Source organism: Acartia tonsa, chromosome 7, assembly GCF_053477335.1.
Source record: "Acartia tonsa isolate MP-2025a chromosome 7, ASM5347733v1, whole genome shotgun sequence".
In the NCBI taxonomy this organism is placed as follows: domain Eukaryota; kingdom Metazoa; phylum Arthropoda; class Copepoda; order Calanoida; family Acartiidae; genus Acartia; species Acartia tonsa.
This window is the reverse complement of record NC_137266.1, coordinates 45,285,296-45,312,988: the sequence shown is the minus strand read 5'-3', so window position 1 is coordinate 45,312,988 and position 27,693 is coordinate 45,285,296. Positions and strand designations below refer to the sequence as shown.

The window sequence follows — 27,693 nt, the reverse complement described above, 5'->3', positions numbered from 1 at the left end:
TTTAAAAAGAAACAATGTTTTAAATTACATTTAAATCAGCATTTTTATGTACCAATAAATATTTTTTTATTAATATTTTTTATTATTTTTTTTCTTAAATTTGACAACCATGGTTCTGTAAATTATCGAAGTATAGGATAGCACTTGCTTTAGTATAAACCAAATTAAAATACCCTTTAGTAGTTAGTAGAATGTCTCAGCACCCCCAAGCACAACAATCTGCAAATAGTGTAGTAGAAAAAACAGGCCACGCCACGGCCACAACACATTCTCTACCCTCACACCCGCTGCAACAGTCGTACCCCAGCTCATCTGTAATATCACAACCCCCACAAAATTTATCTCAAACCAGAGAGCATCCCCCCCATCACACGGGGGTGGAGAGTGGTGGTGGTGGGGGTGGGGCTAAGATGAAGAGCCCCCAATCTCCCAGAAGTGGGGGTAACTCCCCCACCCCTCCCCCTGGGAGAGGAACACAACAACAACAACAACAACATGGAATATCATATGTTCATGGCACAACAGCCATGTCTCCGAGAAAGAAATCATGTGAATCTCCGAGAGGAGGGGGGTTGGGCTCCCCCCGCACTCCCAGAACCAATAGGGCTGCCCAAGTCAGACTGCAAAGGTGATTTTTTCTTCTCTAACTTTTTATCATGAGGTTTTTATTATTTGTATATTTACAGTTACCAGAGTTTTATTGATCAGTGAAGTATTACTTTATAATTGTTGATATAAAAGTGTGAAAATTTGTTAAACCTAAAGTTTATTTTATTTATGTCATGTAATATTCAATATATGTATAAGTATTTCTTTGAATTGAAAATGAGATAGTTTTATGCAGTTTATATAACACAATGTGTATAACGTAATGTTTCATTATATGTTTTGGCCATTTTTTTTCATAATTACAATTGACAGATAGATATTGGTTTTGACTTGGATTTGATTTTACACAAATGAATAAAAATGGATTTATAATATTTGGATATTGTGTGAGATTCTTGCATACCCTCATAAAATGTTTCTCCCTGCTGGCTAGTACAACTATACCCCCAATCACCAATCCTTCTGATGACTTTATCGAATCCCCAACCATGATGGATTCTATTGACCAATAACTTAGCACTATATTAGCAACCTAAATTGACGATAAAATCCCTGTCACAATATCCACATATTCTAAATCCATTTGAATAGCTTACTTATAATCATTAATATGTAAAAAACAAATTCAACATAAATTTTTGTGGTACAGCTACTCTATAACCTTGGTAAGACCGTACGTACGTTTGTCATGTTATCAGTTGTGTGCCGTAAAGAGGTGTAGGGTGTCTCAAAATCCCCCTAAAATTTTACAATGTTTCCCTTCAATGAAATATTGTGAACGCTACTGATTGTAACATGTTTCTTCCTAAGGTTCATGTTTTAGCTTTTTTAACTTTGGCAGCCGAACAGCTAGCTCTCTTGCTGCTTTTCAGCCGCTATTAGTTACTTTTTAACTAGACTAAAATTAATTTTATTTCTTTAATTATAATTAAGTTTTCATTACATTGGCTATAGAAAATTAAAACAGAAAAAAATCAAGATTTTTCAATTTCAGCAAACAGCGCAGCCTCTCTGCAACGGAGAACACTGGACAGTTTGACCTTCAACGGCCACTGTCCCGCGGACGGTCAGCCAACCAGACAGACTCGCCCTCCAGATACAGACAAAAGAGGGAGAAACGCGCCAATATGAAAGGTATGATATGATACTCTTGTGATTTACGCTTTTTAATATTTCCTACGTTAGGGTAATTTATTTAGACATAAAAATAGTTAGTGTAGCTTCTCATTAATACTTATGTGACGCTTTTTCATTAAACTGTTTAGGTATAGTCCCTTTCGTGGCAACGCCCCTTAAGGGGCGATTCTTCGAATCAAAAGCCATTTTGAAAATACGACGATTCCCCCCCGAAGGGGCGTTGCCACGAAAGGGACTATATCCAACTTTTTTTGCAGACCATAAGAATCTGTGTTTATTTACATTTTCTCTTTGCTCCATGTTTCCTGATACATACCATATTTTTACTGTACTAAAGTTTTTTTTAACGTTTTTGGTGTAGTTAACCTGCTATTTCTATTAATATAATTGTTCTTGTTGTCTAAAAAAAATGAGGGAAAAAAAGTATGACAGGAAAATTCACGGTTCAAATTTGTACAGTACGTGTTCTGTACATGTGTGTTTTTTATTAGTTTTATTTTATTTATAAAAGGGTAAAATAAATAAATTCTAATAAACTTTTTTTTTAAATTTTAAACCAAATAATATCAAACCAAATAACTTTTAAGAACAGTATTTTAGTGGCTACTTTGTCTTTTTTTGTACATATTAGGACTACTTGAAATCAGTCACCAAAAAAAACTTTTCCTGAAGCTTATAATGTAATTTAAAAATAGATTGTTTATTATTACTTTTTACATAAAGTATTACAATTTAATACAAAGCATAAACATAACAATGATTGATTATTTTATAAAAACCAGTAATTTTAGTCCAGACGTTTGTATTATATACTAATTTTCAAAATTAGGTAATTTCTACGTATGAAAAACTTTTCAAAGGGAAGCTTTTCTTTAATTAGGGTCTGTCCGTTCGTCCGTTATTCCATTCAGCATACAAGATTCCTGTAACAGTTTGCTTACTATTTAGAAAGCGTAGCAACTCTATAATCTTCAACAGAAAGTAAGTAAGTCCATTTAAATTATTAAACTTTTTGACAACTTGTATTAATCTGATTTTTGGAATTATGATGATTTAGGTCAACAAGGTCCACTGCTATATTCTTACACTTTACAAATGTTAATGTTCGTTTGTCTAGTCTGATTTTAGAGCTTCAATTTTATGGAGGTTTTCATCATTGTGTTATAGTGTATACTCATATTCTTGTAATTTATGTAATAATACTTTTACAAATCATGATATCTTAATTAAAGTGATATAGATTTTAATTTATTCAAAATTTTATAAAATTTCCAATCAAATATTCAGGGTTTAGTGGAAGTTCATCTGAGGATAAACTGTTTACCTAAACTCTACACCATTTTTTTGTAATTTAAGAAAAAAGTTTGTCTACATATAATAGTTTCGTACTTGAGCAATTTGTAGTTATTTACCAAGTTAGAAATAATATTGTACTATTTTCATGTAAACTGTCAATGTCATATTTCACTGTCTTAAAATTTTGGTAACATACATAGATTTCCATTAGACGAACCAACTCTAATAAGATATTTGTTTTGTAGCTGTGTTCAGTTCCCCAGGAAAATGGGAATAGATATCACCGTTTGTGGCCTACCTATTTAATTGACGTCATAGTAGAGGGAAAAGGAAAAGAACCCCCTCTAGTAAAGAGATGGGGTATGGGGTATTTCCTGACGTCAATAGAATAGGTAGGCCAAAAGCAGTGACATTGCTAGGGCACTATAGACAGCTACTTTATTTTTGTAGAAGAAAAGCAGGAATATGAGGAGGTACCAAAATTGCCACTTCCATCTCTTCAACAAATTATGGACCAGTATTTGGATAACCTAAAGTAAGATTTTTTTATGGAGCAAAGCAACTCTGTTGTTCACTTTGTCTGTTTGTTATCCGTCAGTCCGTAACGCTTTAAATGAAATGTAGCTTTCTGAGCTGCTCTTTAAAACAGATTCATAATTTTTGAGAAGATATCCTTTGTAAAAAAGCATCTAGTATATAACTTACATTGTCTGTTGGTCCATAGGTCATGCAACAAAACTTTTATGAATATTTTCAAGTGTAGTTTTTGGAAAAGTTAGGTAAATTAAACAAAGTTCAGTGATGGGGAAGAGAAGGAGAGTGAATTAAGAGATTACAGGGATTGGCAAGAGAAGGAAAATGATTTAAGAAAGTGAAAGGATGGGAAAGGAAAGCTAATGCAGGGATGGGGAAGTGAAGGAAAGTTAATTAAGGAATGAGCAGTGATGGGAAGTGAAGGAAAATTAATTAAGAAAGTGAAGGATGGGAAAGAAAAGCTAATGCAGGGATGGGGAAGTGCAGGAAAGTTAATTAAGGAATGAGCAGTGATGGGAAGTGAAGGAAAATCAATTCCGAGAAAATAGAGATTGGGAAGAAAGTGAAAGGATGGGAAAGGAAAGCTAATGCAGGGATGGGGAAGTAAAGGAAAGTTAATTAAGGAATGAGCAGTGATGGGAAGTGTTGGAAAATCAATTCAGAGAAAATAGGGATTGGGAAGTGAAGGTAGGTAAATAAGGATAAACAAGTATCAGGGAAAAAATTCATTAGGGAGGGGCAGAGATGGGAAAGTGGATTAAGGAAAGTACAGTAATAGGGAAGTGAAGGAAAGTTAATTCAGAGCTATATTATAGGCTACTCTTTTGAGAGAAGTTTAATTTAGTTCTGGACAGGTCCAAGGTTCTTTCAAAGGATAGGTCAAAAGATTATCTATCCAATTCTCAACAATTAACAATTTTTCTCTTCAAATTTCAGACCAATTCTTGATGAGAAGAGTTATGGAGTGTGCAAGACAAGTGTGGAGGAATTTTGTGCACCTGGGGGTGTGGGAGATAAGGTAATATAGATGGGAAAGAGTATCGAGGTATGTGGGATAATGTGTGGGGACGGGTATGGAGACGTTGTACTTACTATTATGATGATAATTTAGCGCGGCATTCAGAGAAACGCTTGTGCATCATATTGTACCTTAATCTTAACCCAATAATATCCACCCCAAGAAATGCTTTAAAATTAAAACTTTTTCTGTTATACTCTTCTTTCTATGGATGATTTGCATTATAATGATCAAGATGACAGAAAATATGTCCACGTCTATAAATTGACGCTTTGCAACTCCTTCCCATTATCTTACTATTTTTCTGTGCAGCATTCAAAAAAACGTTTGCACTTCATATTGTACCTTAAAAACCTTAATTATTAAACCTTGATACTATTTCCATGGGACTAAATTAGTTGATGAAATTGTTTTATTTGTTGCCAAAGATATGTAGGAATAATGTAACAAATTTTTGATTACAAAATCCTTTTTCATTTGTCTATCATAATAATCACTAATGTTACTAAAATTCTTTCAGGCCCATCAACATCTAGAAGAAAAAAGAGAAGCTGAAGCAAATTGGGCCTATCAATACTGGATGAAGGTAAGTAGCAGGGCCCAGCAAGACTTGATACCTTTATCAAATCTTTATTTGATATGGTAGGATAATGATTTGGGCCTAGCAATACTAGAGGAAGGAAGGATAATAAATTAGGCCTTGCGATGAAGATAAGATAAGAAAATGGGCATAGCATGCAATACTGGTTGTGATGGGCGTTTTTTGAGATGACCCAATAAAATGGGCCTAGCAATATTGGATGAAGATAGGATAACAAGTTGTGTCAAAAAATTTACTTAATTTTCATTTTAATGCACTTGGAGAAGAATATTTGATACTAAGCAGAATTGTAAATAATTGCTGCAAAAAAAACATCATTATTAAGGACATGTATCTTGGAATCCGCCTGCCTCTGCCAGTCAACACCAATCCTGGAATGGTGTTTCCCAAGATTAATTTCAGGTATACCATTTAACAGTTTTAGGTAAATTAAAGCTAAATCTATATTTTCAAGAAATACATTCTAGAAAGAAGGGAAGCTGTATCTATTTTTTATTTACTAAAATTTCAGAAAAAGAAGATTTAATAAATGTAGATATTTTAAATCTTATTGGTTTATTGGAATTATCTTATACAAAAAATGTAATTTTAAATACAATAAATGGAGAGAAAGGTTGATAAAGGTTTATTAGTAGTATCCCCTTTCAAAAATTGTTTAAAATGGCCTAAAACCATCTAAAGACTGACAACTTTGGGGACTTTCAATAAACTTGTTTTGCTAGTTCATTGAGTTGAGTGTCAAAAAGTTTCAATCACTAATTGTTAATTTTGTGTATCATCATTGAGGCATATACATCAGTTTATATGACATTGTCTTATCGCTTTAAATCCCTGACAAAAATGTCAATCTGTAGCAAATCTACTTTATAATTAAAAATTTTGTGTGTAGGAAAGCGGAGGATATGTTATCCTGGGACAGCATTTTGTGCATCATCATTGGCGATGTACATCAATTTATCTGTAAATAGTCTGATCCCTTTAGATCACTGAGAAGCTTTATCCCTCATTTTTATGACGTCAAATGGCTGATTTTGTATGTAGGAAACCCGAGGATATGTTATCCTGGACGAGCAGGGCTGTGGCTGAATTCTGCAGATACAAGGACAGGCTGGATAATAGGTTTATGCTTCAGGTTAATATTTTGATTTATTTATATTCAACTAAACTATCCCTGTTTATCTTTATCCTATTATATAAAGTAGTAAGCTTCTTTAAAGTAATCTTTTTATAGGTCCATGGAAGGTTTTTAACTATTTTGGGGGAGGATATTCCCACCCTCCTAACAAAAATTGACCCCCCCCCCCAAAAAAAAATACCCTTTCTTTTTAAAACAGAAATTGTAAATGGAGAGGGGGTTGATTTTGCCCTTCCCATCTTAAGTGCCCCTTGAGGCTTCTAGGGGGGGGGGGCGAATCAGTTAGTTTGGCTTACGTGTTTTATTGACGTCAAGTAGAGGAAAAGAGAAAGGGAAGTGTGAAAGAAACCCCCTAGAAACGATATGGGGTATAGGGTATTTTATGACGTCAATGGAATAGGCACGTCAAAAGTGGTGACATCTATCTCTATTTTGCTAGGGCACTATAGACAGCTACAGACAAGAGTATTTTGACCCACAACCTATCATTATTTAGGACAGGGCCGCTACTCGAGAACCAGGACAACCCATGTGCATGGCACAATATTTCAGGTAATTAACACAGAGGTGGATTCTTAAAACAAATTAGCGTCGTAGCATCGCTTGCCAAGAATTGTTTTTGTCAAAAATCATCCAATGGATTAACCTCTTCCACCTAAGTAACGTAGCTACGCTAAAATACACCCCTTCCCCTCTTTTTATGACCACCAAGTATCTGCTCTATATTAACAATAGAAAGTTATTTTACTTTGAAATGTTGTTTTACCTATCCAGAGGTGGATTCTCTTTTTTTTAAATAGGATCGCTGAATCGGCTATGGTAGCCAGATCACCAAAATTGTTTTTGTAAAAAATCCCTCAAAATCACATAAGCAAAATACAAAAATTAAGTAAAGTCTTTTGGACCCTCCTATGATATTAGAACACTTTACTTTAAATTTTTAGATACATTTGTACAAGATAAACTTTTGTGATCTGACTACCATAGCCGATTCAGCGTTTCTAGATTTTTTGAAGAAACCACCTCTGGACAATTACAAAGCATAACTGAAAATTGTATACCAATTAGCCATGTAGTTACAATTATAAATATCTTCAAAACATACAAACACACATTCACCCTTTCTTTAATTCATCTTATTTTTTTTCATTGTAGATTGATGACATCATATAGAAAGCCAGGCAAAGAAATGGATGAAATTTTATCCAGGTAAAACCAGGGATCCTAAGGGATAAGACAATGGACGATAAATTAATGCACACCCCAAATTACAGTAACTAATACACCCCTTCTGCAAATAAATATATGGGTTGAATTATTTGCACGTTTCTATTTTAATACTAAGATTTAATGAAATTATCCAAAGCCAACGAATGAGAGAATGTGTCAATAGAACCTTCGGTACCAGTATAATTTTCAGTCCATTGTCCGCTCCCTCCCTGAGTATTCTTAACTTGACATAGGTATACATATCATTCAAATAAGTTAACCTAGTTATATATAGCTAAGAGGATAATGTATCTAAAACTCGAGGACGGGCAAGTTTTTTTATGGGGGGGGGGGGAAATAATTTTTGTTTTGTTTTTGAAAGAGGGGAAGTAAAATGTTACGCTAAATTTATTTGTATTTGAGGTTAAAATTTCTATAGGGGAGGGGGGGGTAGATATACCACACTTTTCTGGGATCTTGCCAAGTCAAGTATCAACTGTGGGGAATACCAAAGGATGACTCCATGCAAAATTTGAGCCGGATCCGGCCAAAACCGTCAATGATTTTTATAAAAAACCGTTTTTTTCCGTTTTTTTGGGGTATCTGTAAATCGATTCAGCTGGAGCAAAACCAGTTGGAGGCACAAAAAATTTTACTTTACATGAAATTTAGCCAATAAAATTGCCTTCAAAAATGTACTTCAGAATCAACTTCATTGGACAACTCTTTCCCCTCCGTTTGCCGTTTCCGAGGTTTTAATGGACATTTAGGAGGGGAAAGAGTTGTCCAATGAAGTTGATTCTGAAGTACATTTTTGAAGACAATTTTATTAGCTAAATTTCATGTACAGTAAAATTTTTTGTACCTCCAACCGGTTTTGCTCCAGCTGAATCGATTTACAGAATACAGATACCCGTTTTTATAAAAATCACGGCCGGTTTTAGCCGGATCCGGCTCAAATTTTGCATGAAGTCATCCTTTGGTATTCCCCACAGTTGATACTTGACTTGGCAAGATCCCAGAAAAGTATGGTATATCTAGGGGGGGGGGGGGAGTAACATTAAGAATTTACCTCATTTAAGGCTTTGACCCATGATGATTTTTTGTTTGCTTTTTTTTTGGGGGGGGGGGGGGGAGGGATTGTAGGTTTCAAAGGTTTTAGCATAAATTTTTTTGAGCGAGGGGGCATCACCCCTTCACCCTTGTACATCCTTGCCTAAACATCTTCTATTTAGTGGAGAGGAGGGGAAAGACTGTGAACATATAATAGTAATGAGAAGAGGAACTCTTTATTATCTGCCAGTCAAACAAGCAGGTTAGGAGTAGACACTTTTTAAAAGCGAACATTATAATTAGGGTCGGTCCGTCCGTACGTCACGAACAGTTAGCTCTTTTTGTTAATTTAAACTTTTTATGATAAATCCTATAAAAGTTAGGTAATACTTAGATAGAAGAAAGCAGCTACTCTATAATCGTTACCAGAAAGTCCGTACGTCCATTTAAAACATGCTGACTTTTTACTTTTTTGACAACAAATCTTTGTATGTTAATATCATCCGTTTTATCTGATTTTTGGTATACCGATTCCTATTACGACAATGTACAATGTTATAAGCAAAGCATTTCTATAATCAAGTTCTAAAAATGTCAGTATGCCCTTATACAGTATCATGTATTTAAGCAGTTTTTCAACAAATGTACTTACAATTTTGCTTTGACTCTTATATATCTATATTCTGATTATTCAGTTATGTGTTAAGTGTTAAGTGTTAATGTCCGTTTGTTTGTGTCATTTTAAGAATTATTAAAATATGTGTGCTTGGTGAGTTTTTTAAATATTTAAATATGTGTATGTAATCTTTTTAAAATTATTAAAATATGTGTATTTGGTGATTTTTTTAGCTCCTCACAACCTCCCCCTTCCCTTATTGAAAACAAATCAAAATAAAGAGAGGGTTGTTTTTTTCTTTGCCTCTAACCCCTTCGATAGGGGGCCTTAACCCTGCGGGACTACCCATATTGCCCAATACAACCTAACTCAAATTAATAAGAAAAACTAACCTCCCATATTTTTTATTGCAAGAAATTGATGAAAAGACATCATAAAAGATAGAGACATATAATGATATTATAGGAAAATGGAAGAAACTAGTAGATATCTATTCCAGCTTGCTAGATATTATAGAAGATAGAGACATATAATATTATTATAGGAAATGGAAGAAACTAGAAGATATCTATTCTAGCTTGCTAGATATTATAGAAGATAGAGACATATAATATTATATAGGAAAATGGAAGAAACTAGAAGATATCTATTCTAGCTTGCTAGATATTATTGAAGATACTGAAACTTCAGACATTGCTCCTTTGGAAAACAGAATCTGCGCGGTTTCAGCTTCCGACAGGTAAAATATTTTCTCGTATTCATTCGAATCCGGTGGATAGGAACCGGTTCTCATCCATACGAAAAAACTATGTCTAGCATCGTATTATATCCAGCTTTCTACGAATATAAAAATGTACAATCATAAGATTAAAACCAATTTTTATAACCCCGAGGTGCCGAAGGAGGAAAGCTGTTTATAATACGAAGCGAGAAATAACTATTAAACTCTTTATCTGTCCGTCCGTCAGTCCATAACGCTATCCGGAAAATGTGATTTATTATATACAGCTCACTTTGCTTGTCGGTCTGTCAGTTATGCTTTAATTTGCCATGATATACTTTTTTTTTAAATCATGATTTTCTAGTAGCTGGACAAATTGTCTCAAAAATCAGCCATTTGACGTCATGAAAATGAGATGAGAGGAGTAGTGGAAAAGAAAACCTCTAAAAAAGATATGGATAATACCTCATTTTTATGACGTCACATGGCTGATTTTCTGAACAGTAAACATCTGCTCTTTAACTCTCTCTGTCCATTTGTCCATTCTTAATTTCTATGCTTCTCTGCTTATGGATTTTGTTATCATTGTTTTAATAAAAAGGAAATCCTACAAAAACCTTATTTTAGGACAACATGGGGAGAAGTTTATGAAAACCTAATGGAGGATGATGTCAATAAAGTAAGATTGTTATTTTAAGTAGCAAAGCTAGTCTATAAATTACTTAGTCTGTCAGTCTGTAGAAGTAATGTCATGCTGAGGTGCTATGTGTGAGGCCAACCCTCTCAAGAAGCAGAAATGATTTTCTGGGATAAATTATGCTGTATTTATCGTTTTTAGTGATACATGGAAAAATAGTTTCATGTTCGATTTTGTTTATCATGTAACAAAGTGAAACTTGTAGTTGGCTAAAATAAAGATCTTTATTATATTGACGTCAGGAAATACCCTTGTATACCCAATCTCTTTTCTCTTTTCCTCTACTATGACGTCAATAGAACACGTAAGTCAAACGCCATATATCCCCATTTTTGCTAGGGCACTATAGACAGCTAATTTATTTAGGAAAACCTGTCCAAAGTTGGTACTGCTCTCATAATGGTTTGTTTCTATCTATCTGTATATCTATCTATCTATTTATTAAGGGAAACCTGAACAAAGTTGGCACTGCTCTCATGATTGTTTTTTTCTATCTATCTGTATATCTATCTATCTATTTATTAAGGAAAACCTGAACAAAGTTGGCACTGCTCTCATGATTGTTTGTTTCTATCTATCTATCTATCTATCTATCTATCTATCTAACTATCTATCTATTTATTAAGGAAAACCTGTCCAAAGTTGGCACTGCTCTCATGATTGTTTGTTTTGATGAGGAGACACAAAATAACTCAGATGTCAACAAGAGCATGAAGGATATGTTTAGGTGATAAATTTATATCATAGATGTATAACCAGACAACTACCTGGATTCCCCTGTTAAGAACCTTTTTCGTCTGCTAGCAAATTTTTTCTCTGCTCTTTTGTAGCGACTTGGCTGTGTTAATATTCCAGACGTTATTGTTTGATTTTCAAAGACGCAATGGAAAGTCGGCACAGGGTCCTTGGGTAAGGGACATATGGTTATTCAACACCGTCCCCCTCTAGTGTTTTACTCTAATGTTTAGGTAAAAGTGTTAAGAAGCGCAGCTATAATGCTATATTAATTAATTTGGCATGTCTGCACGTCTTTCCGTCAGATTATTGAGTCTTTCTCGTTTAGAGATAGATTAAATTTAAATTTTTGTCTTCTATAGCTAAATGTATTAAAGAAATCGTTCTAGATTTAAAAAAAAAAGTTTTAGCTGAATGAAATTGTAGTATCCTAATTTTCATACCTTGAAATTGAAAGCGAATCAACTGTTCCTTTACCTCAAAGGAACAAGCGGGCATAGAAACCTAAACCGCCCTTATTTTTTAAATACATATATAAGGGGAGGGGATAATTTTTATATAACACTGTGGTGATCCTTACCATGCGGGGCTCATACCTGCAGTACTCCTACCTAACCCTAAAAAAATAACCATACCTTACTTTCAATTTCCTCCAAAATAAAGAAGGGTGGTTGTTATGTGCTCGATGGATATTTTTAGGTAAGCAATCAATCAACTCCATATTATTAGTTATTTATCTATCGTATTATAGATAACTTTCCGTGGATAGTTATAAGATAATTCCGGTTTTATTATCTCCGAGGGGCCAAATATTATGATTTTTTACTATTAGTAAAACATTGTCAATATTACGATACGAAAAATCATTATTCAGTATGGCTGAGAACCAGTCTTAATCCTACAGATTTTGAAGCAATACTGGAAAATATATTTGTAATCTTTTTTTTCAGACAAATGCTCACAGGAGCTGGGTCTAAATTCAACGGAACAAACAGATGGTTTGATAAAACTTTACAATTAGGTAACAAAATATTTTTTTACGCTTCGCGCCATTTTGTAAATTTAACCTATAATTGTTTTTGATAATTCTTTACCCTGTTTTTGCTGCCTTACTTATGCTTTTCTTTGAAAAAGTTAAACTTTTCTATAATTAAGGTCGGTCCGTCCATCCGTCCGATCCGTGATGGATAGCTGTTAAGTTAAGCACGTTAAAATCGTTATATCGATTTCAAACTTGGCAAGAACAAATACATACATATACCAAGAAAAAACATTTAACATTTGTCATTTTAAACAGATATGAGATACTTCGATCTTAAATTTTTATGTATTGTCCTATCACTATGATTGTTAAAAGGGTGATTCATCGGACTTTTAGGTATACTGCAATAAGCAAATGATCCATTATTTGCTTAGATTTCAACATTATATTATAATTCTTTAATACCAAAAGTGTAGTCACTCTATGTTTGTCAACGTTCGTTTGTCTTTCTGATATGTCGAGCTTTACTTTTATGAATGTTCTCATCCTTGGTTTTAGTTGTTGGAAAGGATGGGGTGTGTGGACTATGCTATGAACATTCTGTCTCAGAGGGAATTGTTCCTGTACAGATTATTCAGGATCTTGTGCAGGTAGATAGATAGACAGATACAGAATACAGCAGGCTTAGGAAACTTGGGCACATTCACCATCTCGTCCAATGCAGGGACCATACTCATGCTTCGCACTTGTCCACAAACCCTTCTAGATAGATAGATAGATAGATAGACAGACAGACAGACAGACGGAGGGACGGGCGGACGGACGGACGGACGGACAGACTGACAGACAGACAGACATACAGACATGAGACAGACCGACAGACAGAAAAACATTATTTATTATAATTATATTTCTAAATGTTTAGAAAATGGGGGAAAGTTGGAAGAATAGTATTGCCTACCATCCTGACAGTGTACAGTTCCAGAAGCTTACCTGGAACCTGGATGATAACCACAAGGAGGCAATTTGCCAGACAATTCAGGTATACTTAAACTTCTCTCTTATTTGGGAAGCACTTTATAGTGTAAACAAAAAATGACGTCATACGATACAAATGACGAATTATAGGCCAATACACAGGCTAAATTACCAATGGCAGGCCAGTATAAATTTTATTTGACCAATGATAGGCTTGTATACATTTTAATTGACCAATAGAGGTCCAGTATACATTCTAATTGACTAATAGTAGGCCAGTATGACGTCATATAAAAAGCTTCTTATTTGGGTGCATTCAAGTGCAAAGAATTTTTTTAGAGGGGGGTGAGGGTAGTTCAAACTCAACTTAAAGACACAATTTATTAAGTTGTGTATATTATAAGGGGGGGGGGGGGGGAGGGATAAAATAAACTTCCCTGGCAATTATGAAACAAGATCTTAGCTAACATACTTACCTACATACAGACAGACAGACATCCACAGCATTGAAGTATAGAATTTGACAGAAGCTATATCCATAATTTATACAAGATTTTTTTAATTTTCATTTTAGGTGTTGGATAATTTGGATTCTGACAATGATTTGGAAGTTTTTAAGTTTACCCATTATGGAAAAGAATTTATTAAAAGCTCAAGGTGATTTTATTTTTAAGACATTTTTTATTTTTTTTTATTTTCGGTAATTAATATCATAAATATGACATGAGACTCAGTCCAAACTGCGTCATAAATAAAGACATTAAAAGTATACCTAATTCTGCTTTGTTACCTTAAAACTTTGAGTGCTTTTATAAATGATTGGGGTGTACAAACCTTCAGTGCTCAAACTTTTCCACCAATGATTTTAATCTAAAGAAAGCTGTACCCTGTTTTGCGTAATTTGGGGTTGTACAATTTATTTTATACTGTCCTTAAATTCCTGAGTTTTTACCTTCAATGAATATATTTTTACTTATATGTTGCACCAGATTTTCATGTACTCTGATAAAGTGACGCTGACAGCTGGCTAAAAAGCGATATCCCCCATGCACACCCTTTATCTTATTACCTCCCCTCAAACTGAATGAACGAACTGACCATAAATAAGGTTCATACCAGCAAGCTAAATTGACGACAAATTTTCCACGTATATCCTATATCCATTTTACCTTCATTTATGCGTCATTGCGTATATTAAGTTTGTTTTCTCTTGTATACAGGATAGTTAATAACAAAAAGTATACATATAACTCTCATGGACAGGCTGATGGATGTACTTAATTATATAAAGTAGCTGCGCTACTAATGATGAATTGTATGTGCAGGTGTAGTCCGGATGCTTGGATCCAACTTTCTCTACAGGTTATTTTAATTCCATGTAGCGACGCTACTCTAGTATTACAAATGTATGTTTGTCCGCCAGTCTGTAATGATACTTCCTCGGTTATTATCAAAGAAAGACAAATAATTTTTTTTTTAAGTTTTCTTTGGCTAAAAACATCCAACATAAGTCTATCCAACAATCTATAAATTTACCAGGCTACTATTAAAGATAGACGTTATAAATGTAGCGAAGGTGCTCTATATTCTAGGGTATGTCATTGTCCGTACTGTTGATCAATACTACATACACTTTGTAACTTTCTTTGGTTTGATTTAAAATTTATAAATTTGCATAAAATAAAATATGACACCAAAAAGAAATGTAAACTTTACCAGTTTTCACAAAATTTTGTTGAATAACATTTTCTTTAATAGAAAATTAATTGTCATAGCTGGGCTACACAGAGAAATAAATTTACTTTTTAAAATTGTTCAATATTAATCTTTTGATTATTTTGACTGATTGGCAAATTAGATAGGTATTTTATCTAAAAATAAACACTTTTTATTTTTAATCAGATCTATTTTTCCTTTCTTGTAGCGAAGCTACTCTACAATTCAAAATGTTTCTCTGTCAGAAAAAATGAAATAAAATTTTATATAGATATCTGAAATGTATTTGAAGATTTTTGATAGCTCACTTTATTCGTTCTTTCAAATACAAAACTGTAAATTTCGAAACCGATTATTTTTCTCCCGATAAGAACTAGTTCTTAGCCTTACTGAAAAATCATGTATAGCATTGTATACAGACAAATTTCCACGAATATTAAAATAAAAATCATAAGATTAAAACCAGTTCTGTTGGATCGGTTTTTGGAACTAACAAAACTGGTTTTAATCATATAATTTTTCATTTTGATGTCCGCAGAAAGCTTTCTATAGTAGGAGGGGATAAATAGATATTATATACTTATTATTTACCTTTTGACTTTATTGTCTTTGTTTTTTAGTTAACCATCTACCGCATGTACGGACATTTGGTACCAACTTATGAAAGTGCTTCTACGAGGAGGTTTCAACTTGGTAGGGTCGATTCTATCAGGTAAGGTTCTGGCATTTATCTTTTTTGTGGGGATAGGGTAACTTTTTTAGGGGTCACATTAATGGGGAGGTTAGCGTTACCCCCCCCCCTAAATGATTTAATGATTTAAAATAATTAAAACAGTGCTTTTTCACAATGTGTCTGTCGAGCACTAAGCCCCTCCGAGAATAGTTTTAGTAGCGAAGCTACTCTATAGTTCGAAATGTCCGTCCGTCTGTTAAAGACAGAAAGGGGGAAAGATGTTTTTCTCGGCGCCTATAAAAGATAAACACCTGAAAATTTTCCTGGATTAAATATGTAAACATTCTGTATATTTTCATAACGTTTCATCAGGATTCGTCAATTAATTGGGGTGCTAGACCGATTCCTACATTTTTAATGAATTTCTCAACTCCTATTCAAGATAGACTGCTGAAATTTTCGGGGATTTAAAACTTTAATATTCTGCGTACATTATCAAGATTTTATTGAAATTTAGCCATTGGTTGGGGTGCTAGTTCGATTCCTAGATTTTTAAGTTTTCATGATTTTCTTTACTCCTATTCGAGATAGACAACTTATATTTTCATGGATTATAAAGTTCACAATTTACATATCACCACCAAGTTTCATTAAGATTTGCTTACTGGGTGTGGCGCTAGATAAATTCCTAGATTTTCACGTTATAAATATCACAAGGTTTCGTTTTTCTTTATTTTAATGTTTTTTTTATAAATCTACTATATAGTTCATTTTTCCGGGTATCCATCCATGTTTTTTGAGCTTTGCTTTTTATGAATGTTGTCATCCTTGTTTTCCCTATTCCTTATTCCTGTTGGGCCTATACCCGCGGTGTCTTTACCATACGGAGCTACCCAGATCTTATACATTTTTGTATTTTTTTTGCAGGTCTGCTCACCCCGAAGCGGCTGAATTTTGCAGCATAATGCTGCAGGATCATACCAAGATGGAGAAAAGGAAATATTTTGAAATGGCCATGAAAAAACAGACAAAGGTAAATCGATATATTATTCAATGGTTGTTGTACTAGATTTTGATGGACTGTGATGAAGTAATACTCGCACCTGGCGAAAATAACGATACCTTTTTTCCACCCTCCACTGGTTGCTGATTTAATGGCGGCTACCGTTTTAGAAACAATTTAATTTTTTGGCGCTGTAGTTTCGGGAAAAAAGAAGGACTAGATACTAAAGACTTTAAAAATGGTGCCTACTGTTGCTATATCAAGCGATATATCAATAGTAAGAGTAGAGGGAATGCCCTGGCCCATAAACAGGTGAAATTCATTACCATGCACAGTTAGGACTTTCAGACAAAGGTCGTGCAATACAATCAAAGGTTGAATTGACGCTTATAGGCAATTATAAGACGCGGAGTATGTTTCAAGGTGCATGTAGAGGTTTAGAACCCGCAGCGACACCAAGCCCCCTAGAGGTCATCATCATCTAAAGTTTCAATATTAAATTGTTTAGGTTATGGTTGACAACATACTTGGATACGGGTTGGATATTCCATTATTAGGTTGGTACAGTTCATCCTATTTATCTAAGTAGTTGGATGTATTTATGTATGTATGTCATATCCACATAAGGATGAGAGAGCCAGTCGCCCCAGAATGTCTGCAAGTTTTAAAAGTACAAGAGAAAATACTTAATACTACTTCTAAAAGATGAATTTAAGTTATATTTTATTTTAAAACACTTCGTTTGTTTATTACATTTCTGGTATTATCCTCTTAGGAAATTTTCTCAAAATTTGACAATTTTTATACCCCCCCCCCCCCCAAGAAAAAGGGCCCCCTGGCTTGCCTAGCCGCGGGCGCTCGGCCCCCTAGCCTGCCCAACCTAACCCAGTGATCCTATACTACAGTAACAGGATGTTTGTCTGTCTGTGTGTCTGTCTGTGTGTACCGAAGGATCTCGCTAACCGCTGAACCGATCGGGTTCTCCTTAACAGGGTAGATTCTCATATGTCCTGGGAAGGTTTTTAACTATTTTGGGGGAGGGTACTACCACCCTCCCAAAAGAAATGACAAAAAAATTGAAAATTTTCTTAAAATCTGGGAGACTTCAACGTAACATTAAGAGGTATCCGTAAAATAAAGAATTATCGTAAACTTTAACAAACAAAAATATTTAAAGTGCCACTAGAGGCCTCTAGGGGCGTAGCCGCTAGTTATATATAAAGTAGTAAGCTTTTTTTTGTCTGTAGCAAAGGATCTCGCTAACTGCTGAACCGATATGGTTCTCCTTTACAGTACAGCGTCTTATAGTTACCGGGATGGTTTTATGCCATTTTTCTGCCCTTCCATATCCCATCGAATATGAAGCCCCTGGATGTTATAGGTGCAGCCTCTAGTAAATTTATTTCCTTATCTATGATCTTATATGGCCGAATAATACTTATAGTCGCGGCTGACGTGCAGCTGCTGAGCCCTGGTTAAAAGATAAATATTTTTACTAAATAAGACGACATATGATAATAAAAACAAAACTGTTATAATAATATCCTATTATACTATTCCTCAAGATCTCGATAACCACTGAACTAATTCATCTCCCTCCCCTTAGGAATACAGAGCCTTTAGCTGGTACGGCCGAAGCCACTTATATAACGAATCAAATAACAAAGCTAGTTAATTGAGTTTTACATTTCAGGACAGCTTCTAAAGCACTTTAATTACAGAGGCTTTAGGCTATTTTTTTGTATAATTATATCACAAAAAAGTAAAAAAGAAACATATTTAATATGAACGTACGGACATTTTGGTCAAGATTACGGAGATGGTACGCTTTCTAAATCGTACCTAATTACAACAGGAATTACCATGCAAAGTTTTAAATCGATATGACAATTGTAACATTCCTAATTGAACGAAAATAGTTTTTAGTTCCGGACGGACGTATGTACGGCAGACGGAGGGACCGAACCTAATTATAGAAAATATTCCCGTTTAAAAGAGATTAGAATAATTTTAACACATTTAGGATTACGCGAAGCTACTAAGGAATTGGGGCTATGGGACAAACAGGCGGTCTTTACAGATCCTGCTTATACCACTCTCAATAATTTTCTACTTTCTACCAGCCAGGTAGATAAATAGATAGATAGCTAGATAGATAGTTTGATAGATTGATACATAGATAGATAGATAGTTTGAAAGATTGATAGATTGATATTTAGATATTTTGACAGATAGATTGATAGATTTACATATAGATAGATTGATATTTTGATAGATAGATAGCTAGTTTGTTATAGTGATACATATATAGATAGATAGATAGATAGTTTGATAGAAAGATAGATAGTTTGATTGATTGGTACATAGAAAGAAAGATAGATAGATCGATAGATTAATTGATTGAAAGATAAATAGATTAAAACATAGTTAGATAGATGGTTTGATAGATTGAAACATAGAAAGAAATATAGATAGAACGATAGATTGATTGTATATATTTTGATAGATTGATACATGATACAGGAGAAATAAAAAGGTAGGCAGTAAGTTAATAAAGAAATATATTTTAATTAGTTCGTACTAGCTAAGGAAAGCTTTGACTACGCCCCTAGAGGCCTTTCGGGTAGGGGAGTTAGTACACACAGACAAAGATCCTTTTTATGAGGATTTGTAATCAAATATCCTTGTTTTATTTAGGTCCCTGTTACATTGGACTCCTCCTTTATGGGGTATGGGGCTGTGGTCCCGGATGGGTATGGTGTCTCTTATAATCCTTACACATCAAGGTATATAGATAGATAGATAGATATACAGACAGATATACGGACAGACGTATATTCAGACAGACAGATATATAGACAGACACACAGACTGTGGTCCCGGATGGGTATGGTGTCTCTTATAACCCTTACACATCAAGGTATATAGATAGATAGACAGATATACAGACAGACAGATATATAGACAGACAGTCATATAGACAGACAGACATATAGACAGACACACAGACTGTGGTCACGGATGGGTATGGTGTCTCTTATAATCCTTACACTCTTATAATTAAACTGACCAAGCTAAATTTGCTTGATTCACTTCACTAAGAGAGGTGGATCAAGCCTCTCATGTTTCAGAAGCCGTAAGCCCAGTTCCAGATAATAAAAGTGCTTTTTAAATTGTGAATAAAATGTACGGGCTAGGCAAAAAATGAGAGGTACAGAGCTTGCTGAGTGATACACAATAATTTCTTGTTGTGATGCGTTTAGCCAGGAGGCTATACAGCCTGGCGAAAGAAACCTAGAACATTAAATTTTGATAGTGAATATCACTCAGAGTTGCAATAAATAATTATCTGATTAAAATAGTTATTTGCGGCAAAACTGGGATAGCGTCTGGGAAGCTTTGATAGCCCAGGAGCGTCTTGGGAAGCTTTGATAGCCCAAATTCTAAATTTTTAAAACAGTTTTAATTTTTACTTTATGTACCAAATGATAACCATAATTGTTGATCTAAATCTAACCTGCTAACCCTACTAACCAAAATAATTTAAGTATTTACTGGAGCGTATGTAGTGAAAGTAAGTACTACTAACATTCTAACACCCTAACTTTTTTTTATATATATCTGTCAAATACTTGCTAGTTGAATTGTTAAAAATATTTAATTGTTTAGTACAGTGCACCTAATAATAAAAAAAAAGATTGTACCCTACTAAAAAAAAACAAGAACAAAAAAAAAGAAAACAAAAAAGAGATACCTACAAAACAAAAAAAAAAGAAACAAAAAAACAAAAACAAAAAAAAACAACAAAAAAAAAAAATTAAAAAAAAAAAAAAAAAAAGCCTAACAAAAAAGTCTTACAAAAAAAAGTAAACAAAAAAAAAAGAAGTGCACTTTTAGTTTATGTTTTAACTTATTGTGATAGAAAACTCTTGTGATTTTTATTTGTACTTTATTCTCACGGTGATCCTTCGCAGGGCCACCCTTTAAGGTTTCTTTGAAGCCTCGTCTAAGGGGAGAAGACAAGTACTTTTATAATTATTTGTTGTATAATGGCGAAGGGAAAAAAAGAAGAGTTCCTCTGCCTACAATGTCATCAAAAAGTAACAGAAAACCAACACTCTGTTTGTTGCTGTATCTGCGACAGATGGATACACAAAGATTGTGGACTTGATGATGATGAGTATAAACTAATTGACAAAATGTTCAGAAAAAAAGGTTCTCATTGTTGGTCCTGTGATGGCTGTTCACTAGGTCTCTCCAAGCTTCAAAAAATGATTGTCAATAATACCAGAGAAATCAATACATTGAAGCAAAACGTAACTGATCTTGAAAATACGAGAGATAAGCACAGGGAGGATATAGACTCTAACACCACAAAAATACAGAATCTTGAAAAAGATGTTAAGGAGTTGAAGGAAAGAGAACCTGCAGCAAGTTCAAAAGAGGATTTTATGGATGAAATTGATCTCAGAGAATCAAAAAAAGCTAATCTAATGATTTTCTCCCTGCCTGAACCTGATCCCAGTCTTTCAAACAAGGACAAAAAGAATGCTGATACAGATACTGTTGTCGATATATTTAACAGTTTACATGTTTATGTTGACAGTCAAGCTGATATTAAATTCATCTACAGGGTTGGAGAACCTGGACCAAAGCCAAGACCTCTCTCTGTTGGCTTTCGTAGTCCCCAGATAAAAGATAAAATTCTGAAGAATGCTTGGAAACTTGAAAAAACACAATATAACAAGATTTCTCTTGCTCCAGACCTTACCCCCCTCCAACTTCAGAAAGAGAAAAAAATGTTAGCTGAGGCAAACCAAAAAAATCAGGAGATGTCGGACACTGATGCAAAAAACTTTACATGGAAACTGGTCGGAATGAGAGGACACCGAATGCTAAGAAAGGTAAAAATAAACCAGCAGGACAATCCAATGAGAGAAAGAACAGCCAGCATGAGAAGGACCAGATCGGAAATGAAGGAGGGAGAGGAGGAAGGGGAGGGGAGAGTGAACAACTCCAAAAGAAACAAAAGACAATGTTAAATGTTGTCTATCTAAATGCAAGAAGTTTATCAAGAAAACTTCCTGATTTAGAAATCTTAGCTGCTGACAAACAACCTGACCTAATTCTTATTACAGAAACCTGGTGTAATAGTGATATCCAAGATGCTATGCTCAGACTAAAAGACTATTATTTTGATCCTAATCTTCGTGTTGATAGACATGACACACAAAATGGAATTGGTGGTGGCCTTATTATTTATGTTAGACATGGACTAACTATTTTACCCTGTGACAATAATTCTGAATTTAACCAGTTTGCCAGTTTCAAACTTTTAGATTGTGACAATACTATTGACTCTATTTTTACTCTAGTGTACAGATCTTTAAATTCTAACAGTGACAATAATGAAAAGCTATGTGAACTTTTTAACAATTTTGACGACAATGTGACAAACTTTATTGTTGGTGACTTTAATATGCCAGACGTAGATTGGAAGTTGTTATCCAGCAGTAACAAGCATAAAACTTTTTTGGATACAGTGATTGACAAAGCTTTCTATCAACTTGTTGACTTCCCAACACACAACAAAGGTAACATATTAGACTTAGTGTTTACTAACTGCCCAGACAGAATAGCAAATATTGAAAATATTGGAAATCTTGCTAATAGTGACCATTGTATACTGAGTATAGACATTTTATGTGATTCTCCTCCTCTCGAAACCTGTGATATGATACCAAATTTTTATAAAATGAACACAAATGACTTTACTAATTACCTTGAAAATCTGGATCTTGAAAACAAAATTAAAAATTTAGACTGCAATGAAGGCTGGAATGTTTTCAAAAACTCAATTTGTGACGGTATTGAAAAGTTTGTCCCAAAACAAAAAAGAAACCTTAAATCTAGACCAGTTTGGATAAATAAACATGTGATAAGATTGTGCCGCCAAAAAAGACGTAGATTTGCAATTTATTGTAAAGACAGAAGTGATGAAAATTTAAGAATTTACAAAAAAGTAGAGAAACAATGCAAAAATGCTGTTAGAAGAGCTAAAAGAAACTTTGAAAAAAAATTGTCCCAGGATTCAAATAAAAAGCCTTTTAATGCTTACATGAAATCTAAAACAAAGTCCACATCAAATGTTGGTCCTCTCAAAGTTAATGGTAATGTTATTTCCGACAGCAATTCCATGGCCACAATATTGAATGACTATTTTTCTAGCATTTTTACTCAACATCACGACAAAACTATTCCTCACCTTCCTCCTGAAAACTTTAAAGAAGAACTGAAATTACTGTTTATAACTAAACACATGGTTGAAGAGAAGTTAAAGAAACTGAAAGATTCTCCTTCAAGTGGCCCTGACTGTATTCCAAGTTTAATTTTGAAAAGATTTTCTTCTCTGCTAGCTGGTCCACTAGCCATCATCTTCAACAAATCAATTCGTAGCTCAGTTGTTCCAGAGGATTGGTTACTTGGAAACGTTACTCCAATCTACAAAAAAGGATCAAAATGTAAGCCTGAGCATTACAGACCTGTTTCCTTAACGTGCATTTGTTGTAAAGTTCTAGAATCTTTTATCAAAGATTGTATAGTGAAACATATTCAAGAAAATAATCTGTTGAGAAAGAGCCAACATGGCTTTCTTAAAGGCCGTTCCTGTACAACTAATCTTCTTGAATTTTTAGAACAACTTATAAACAGCCAAGAAAATCTAGAACCTGTGGATGTTGTGTATCTTGACTTTGCCAAGGCTTTTGACAAAGTCCCTGTTTCCAAGCTTCTGGCCAAGGTAAAAGCCAAAGGAATATCAGGCAACATTTTTAATTGGATTAAAAGCTGGTTGACCAATAGAAAACAGAGAGTTGTTTTAAATGGAAAATTTTCATCTTGGTTGGCTGTTCTGTCTGGCGTTCCACAAGGAAGTGTCTTAGGTCCATTGTTGTTCCTGATATTTATTGATGACCTGGATGACTTTGCCCCACTGATAAACATTCTCAGCAAATTTGCTGACGACACTAAGCTTGGCCATACTGTTATTAGCCAGAACGACAAAGAAATTCTACAGTCTCAGCTTGATTCTTTAACTAAATGGGCAGATAAATGGGGAATGGAATTTAATGTGTCTAAATGCAAAGTTATGCACTTAGGTTCCAGAAATAATAATTTTACCTACACTATGAAGGGAGAAATCTTAAATGTCGTCGATCATGAAAAAGACATTGGAATAACATTTAATGAATCCCTGAAACCAGGCCTGTACTGCAAAGAAGCTGCCAGAATTGCCAGAGGAGTCCTGTTCCAGATATCCAGATCCTTCCACTATCGTGACAGACATGTGTTTTTAAACCTATATAAAAGATATGTCAGAGTTCACCTAGAATTTGCTACACCAGTATGGTCACCATGGCAAGTTGGAGATATTGCCACACTTGAAAAAGTTCAGCAAAAAGCAGTTGGTATGATATCTGGACTGAAAGGTAAAACATACGAGGAGAAATTGAAAGAGCTTAATCTGCCTACACTTGAGAAAAGGAGGTACAGAGCAGATTTGATTCAACTATTTAAAATTTTGAATGACATTGACTCTGTAGAAGCAAGGACATGGTTTCAGATAGTGAACGAAAATAGACCAAACACAAGAGCCATAAATTCTGACCATGGAGTGATAAGCTTTCAAATTCCAGTGAAAAGAACAGATCTGTCCAGAAATGTATTCAGTGTTAGAGCAGCTAAATTCTGGAATGATCTTCCTGTTAATGTGAAAAAGGCCGTGACTTTATCTACATTCAAGAAAAGACTTGATAATCATATTCAGACTTTGGCCTAGTTATTCAGACCTCTTACTATGACCCTACTTGGGTTCTTAAGAGTAAAATCACAATAAACAACAATAAGGTATATAGATAGATAGATAGACAGACAGATATATGGACAGACAGATATTCATACAGACAGATATATAGACAGACACACAGGCTGTGGTCACGGATGGGTATGGTGTCTCATATAATCCTTGCACATCAAGGTATACAGATAGATAGATAGATAGATAGATAGAAAGACAGACAGCCAGATATACAGACATACACACAGGCTGTGGTCACGGATGGGTATGTTGTCTCTTATAATCCTTACACACCAAGGTATACAGATAGATAGATATACAGACAGACAGGGAGATAGTCAGATATATAGACAGACACACAGGCTGTGGTCACGGATGGGTATGGTGTCTCATATAATCCTTACACATACAGGTATATACATAGATAGATAGATATAAAGACAGATATACGGACAGACGTATATTCAGACATATATATAGACAGACACGTCAAGGTATACAGATAGATAGACAGATATACGGACAGACGTATATTCAGACAGACATATATATAGACAGACACACAGACTGTGGTCACGGATGGGTATGGTGTTTCTTATAATCCTTACACATCAAGGTATATAGATAGATAGATATAGACAGACAGAAAGATATACAGACATATAGACAGACTGTGGTCCCGGATGGGTATGGAGTCTCTTATAATCCTTACACATCAAGGTATATACATAGATAGACAGATATATGGACAGACGTATATTCAGACAGACATATATACAGACAGACACACAGACTGTGGTCATGGATAGGTATGGTGTTTCTTATAATCCTTACACATCAAGGTATATAGATAGATAGATATAGACAGACAGAAAGATATACAGACATATAGACAGACACACAGACTGTGATCCTGGATGTGTAATACGTGTATGGGGTATCTTATAACCCTTACACATCAAGGTATACAGATAGATAGATAGATGTACAGACAGACAGAGAGATAGACAGATAAATAGACAGACACACAGACTGTGGTAACGGATGGGTATGGTGTCTCTTATAATCCTTACACATACACATCAAGGTATATATACATATTGTTGACAGATATATAGAAGGTCACACAGATATACAGACAGACAGATATATAGACAGACACACAGACTGTGGTCACGGATGGGTATGGTGTCTCTTATAATCCTTACACATCAAGGTATGTAGATAGAAACATAGACAGATATACGGACAGACGTATATTCAGACAAACAGATATATAGACAGACACGTCAAGGTATACAGATAGATAGATAGACAGACAGACAGAGAGATAGACAGATATATAGACAGACACACAGACTGTGATCCTGGATGGGTATGGTGGCTCGTATAATCCTTACACATCAAGGTATATACATAGATAGACAGATATATGGATAGACGTATATTCAGACAGACATATATATAGACAGACACACAGACTGTGGTCATGGATGGGTATGGTGTTTCTTATAATCCTTTATAATCCTTACACATCAAGGTATATAGATAGATAGATATTGAGATAGATAGACAGACAGATATAAAAGAAGGCAAACAGATATACAGAAAGACAGATATACAGGCAGACATATATACAGACAGACAGATATATACAGACTGTGGTCCCGGAGGGGTATGGAGTCTCTTATAATCCTTACACATCAAAATATACATAGATAGATAGATAGATATAGAGACAGACAGATAGAAAAACAGACAGATAGTGATTAATATAACTATTTACTATAAGTATGACAGGTGTTTCATCTTAATCCTTATTATAAAGTAACAAGATGTCTGTTTGTTTGTCTGTATATTTGTTTGTACCAAAGGATCTCGGTAATCTCTGAACCAATATGGTTTTCCTTTACAGTGATACCCATGGAAGGTATTAATTATTTTGGGGAAGGGTATCTCCACCCTCAATATAAAAAATTACACCACCACCAAAAAATATTTTTTCTTTTTGAAACTCAAAGCGAATATGAAGGGAGGTCGACTTTTCCCCCTCCCACCTTAAGTGACAATAGAGGCTTCTAGAGCGAAGCCGCTAGTAATTTTATATTTCAGTATCATCTTCTGTATCTGCAGCTTCCATAGTAGTAGCAAGACTAATAGCAGAACATTCGCCACTCAACTTGAAAAATCTCTCCTTGAACTCAAACAGCTGTTTGTGAAATAAATTTGCACTTAAAAATTTGCATTTTCTTAATAATCTATTATTAATAAGAAACTCTTTATAGAGCCTATAAAAAGGGGGGAAAATTTTAAACTTTGGCCATAGTGTTCCGAATGACGTCCTGTTAGAATAGTCCATTATTCTAATTGACGTCATTGGGGATTTTATGGCCAAAAGTTTTTTTAATTTATCCCCTTTTCTCATAGAGCTTCTATTTATGATAAAAAATTCTAAAAGTAGTTTTCAATAAGTCTTTTGACTTTATAGATAAAATGTTTTTGAATCTTATTTAATATTGATTTTAAGAACTTTTGAAAGCAATAAAAATTTCATATTGATCTCAATTTATAATTATATTTGCTTTTATTTTATATGCTATTAAGTATTAAAAACTGTTTTAAATAACATAACCAGTTGTATTTATTAAGAAAAACAAAAGACTTAAGATATTAAAACCCTTTGGAGATACGAAAAAAATGTTATATTTTATTAAAAATTATATATTTATTATTATTTGAAAAGATCTAAAAAATTTTATTGAATTTATTTATTTATAAAAAATCTATTTTTTCTGGTGAAAATATTTTTTGGGTCCAAACCTAAAAGTTAAATTTCTGAAAGAAACAAAAATGTTCTGAAAAATTTAAAGAAAATCTATAAAATTATTATAATATTTATTTAGTTTATTGGTGTATAATTATATGATATAAATAGATTTATCTAGTCTTATATCTAGTCAAAAATATAAAATAAATTTTATAAAAATACTTTTTTACTTGTTAAAAATATTGATTTCCATTCCAGTACAACCATTAATATCCGCTGGATTAGAACCGGTTCTCAGCCGTACTGAAAAATCATATATCATGTATATCATCGTTTTACTTATAATTTTCCACAAAAA

The 27,693-nt window shown here is 34.0% G+C and overlaps 1 protein-coding gene across 1 annotated transcript; it reads left to right on the top strand.

The window, feature by feature from the left end:
• The first annotated feature begins 139 nt into the window (after positions 1-139).
• Positions 140-27,512, top strand: LOC145323838 (choline O-acetyltransferase-like). The gene is made up of 24 exons (XM_080166404.1): positions 140-628; positions 1,604-1,743; positions 3,493-3,577; positions 4,513-4,594; positions 5,115-5,180; positions 5,521-5,597; positions 6,237-6,327; positions 6,827-6,882; positions 7,486-7,539; positions 8,775-8,854; positions 9,830-9,947; positions 10,557-10,608; positions 11,253-11,353; positions 12,312-12,382; positions 12,902-12,993; positions 13,269-13,385; positions 13,896-13,978; positions 14,647-14,683; positions 15,658-15,749; positions 16,638-16,743; positions 17,222-17,270; positions 18,737-18,840; positions 19,411-19,499; positions 26,681-27,512. Exons 1-24 carry the CDS (start codon positions 192-194, stop codon positions 26,790-26,792), a joined length of 2,391 nt encoding a protein of 796 aa, XP_080022530.1. The 5' UTR covers positions 140-191; the 3' UTR covers positions 26,793-27,512.
• The last annotated feature ends 181 nt before the right edge of the window (positions 27,513-27,693 follow it).

Excerpts from the sequence above, each read along its gene's own strand:
- LOC145323838 (XM_080166404.1), top strand. The coding sequence starts at position 192 with ATGTCTCAGCACCCCCAAGCACAACAATCTGCAAATAGTGTAGTAGAA. Across the intron at positions 629-1,603 it reads GCCCAAGTCAGACTGCAAAG|CAAACAGCGCAGCCTCTCTG; the intron begins GTGATTTTTTCT and ends TTTCAATTTCAG. Across the intron at positions 1,744-3,492 it reads GAAACGCGCCAATATGAAAG|AAGAAAAGCAGGAATATGAG; the intron begins GTATGATATGAT and ends TTATTTTTGTAG.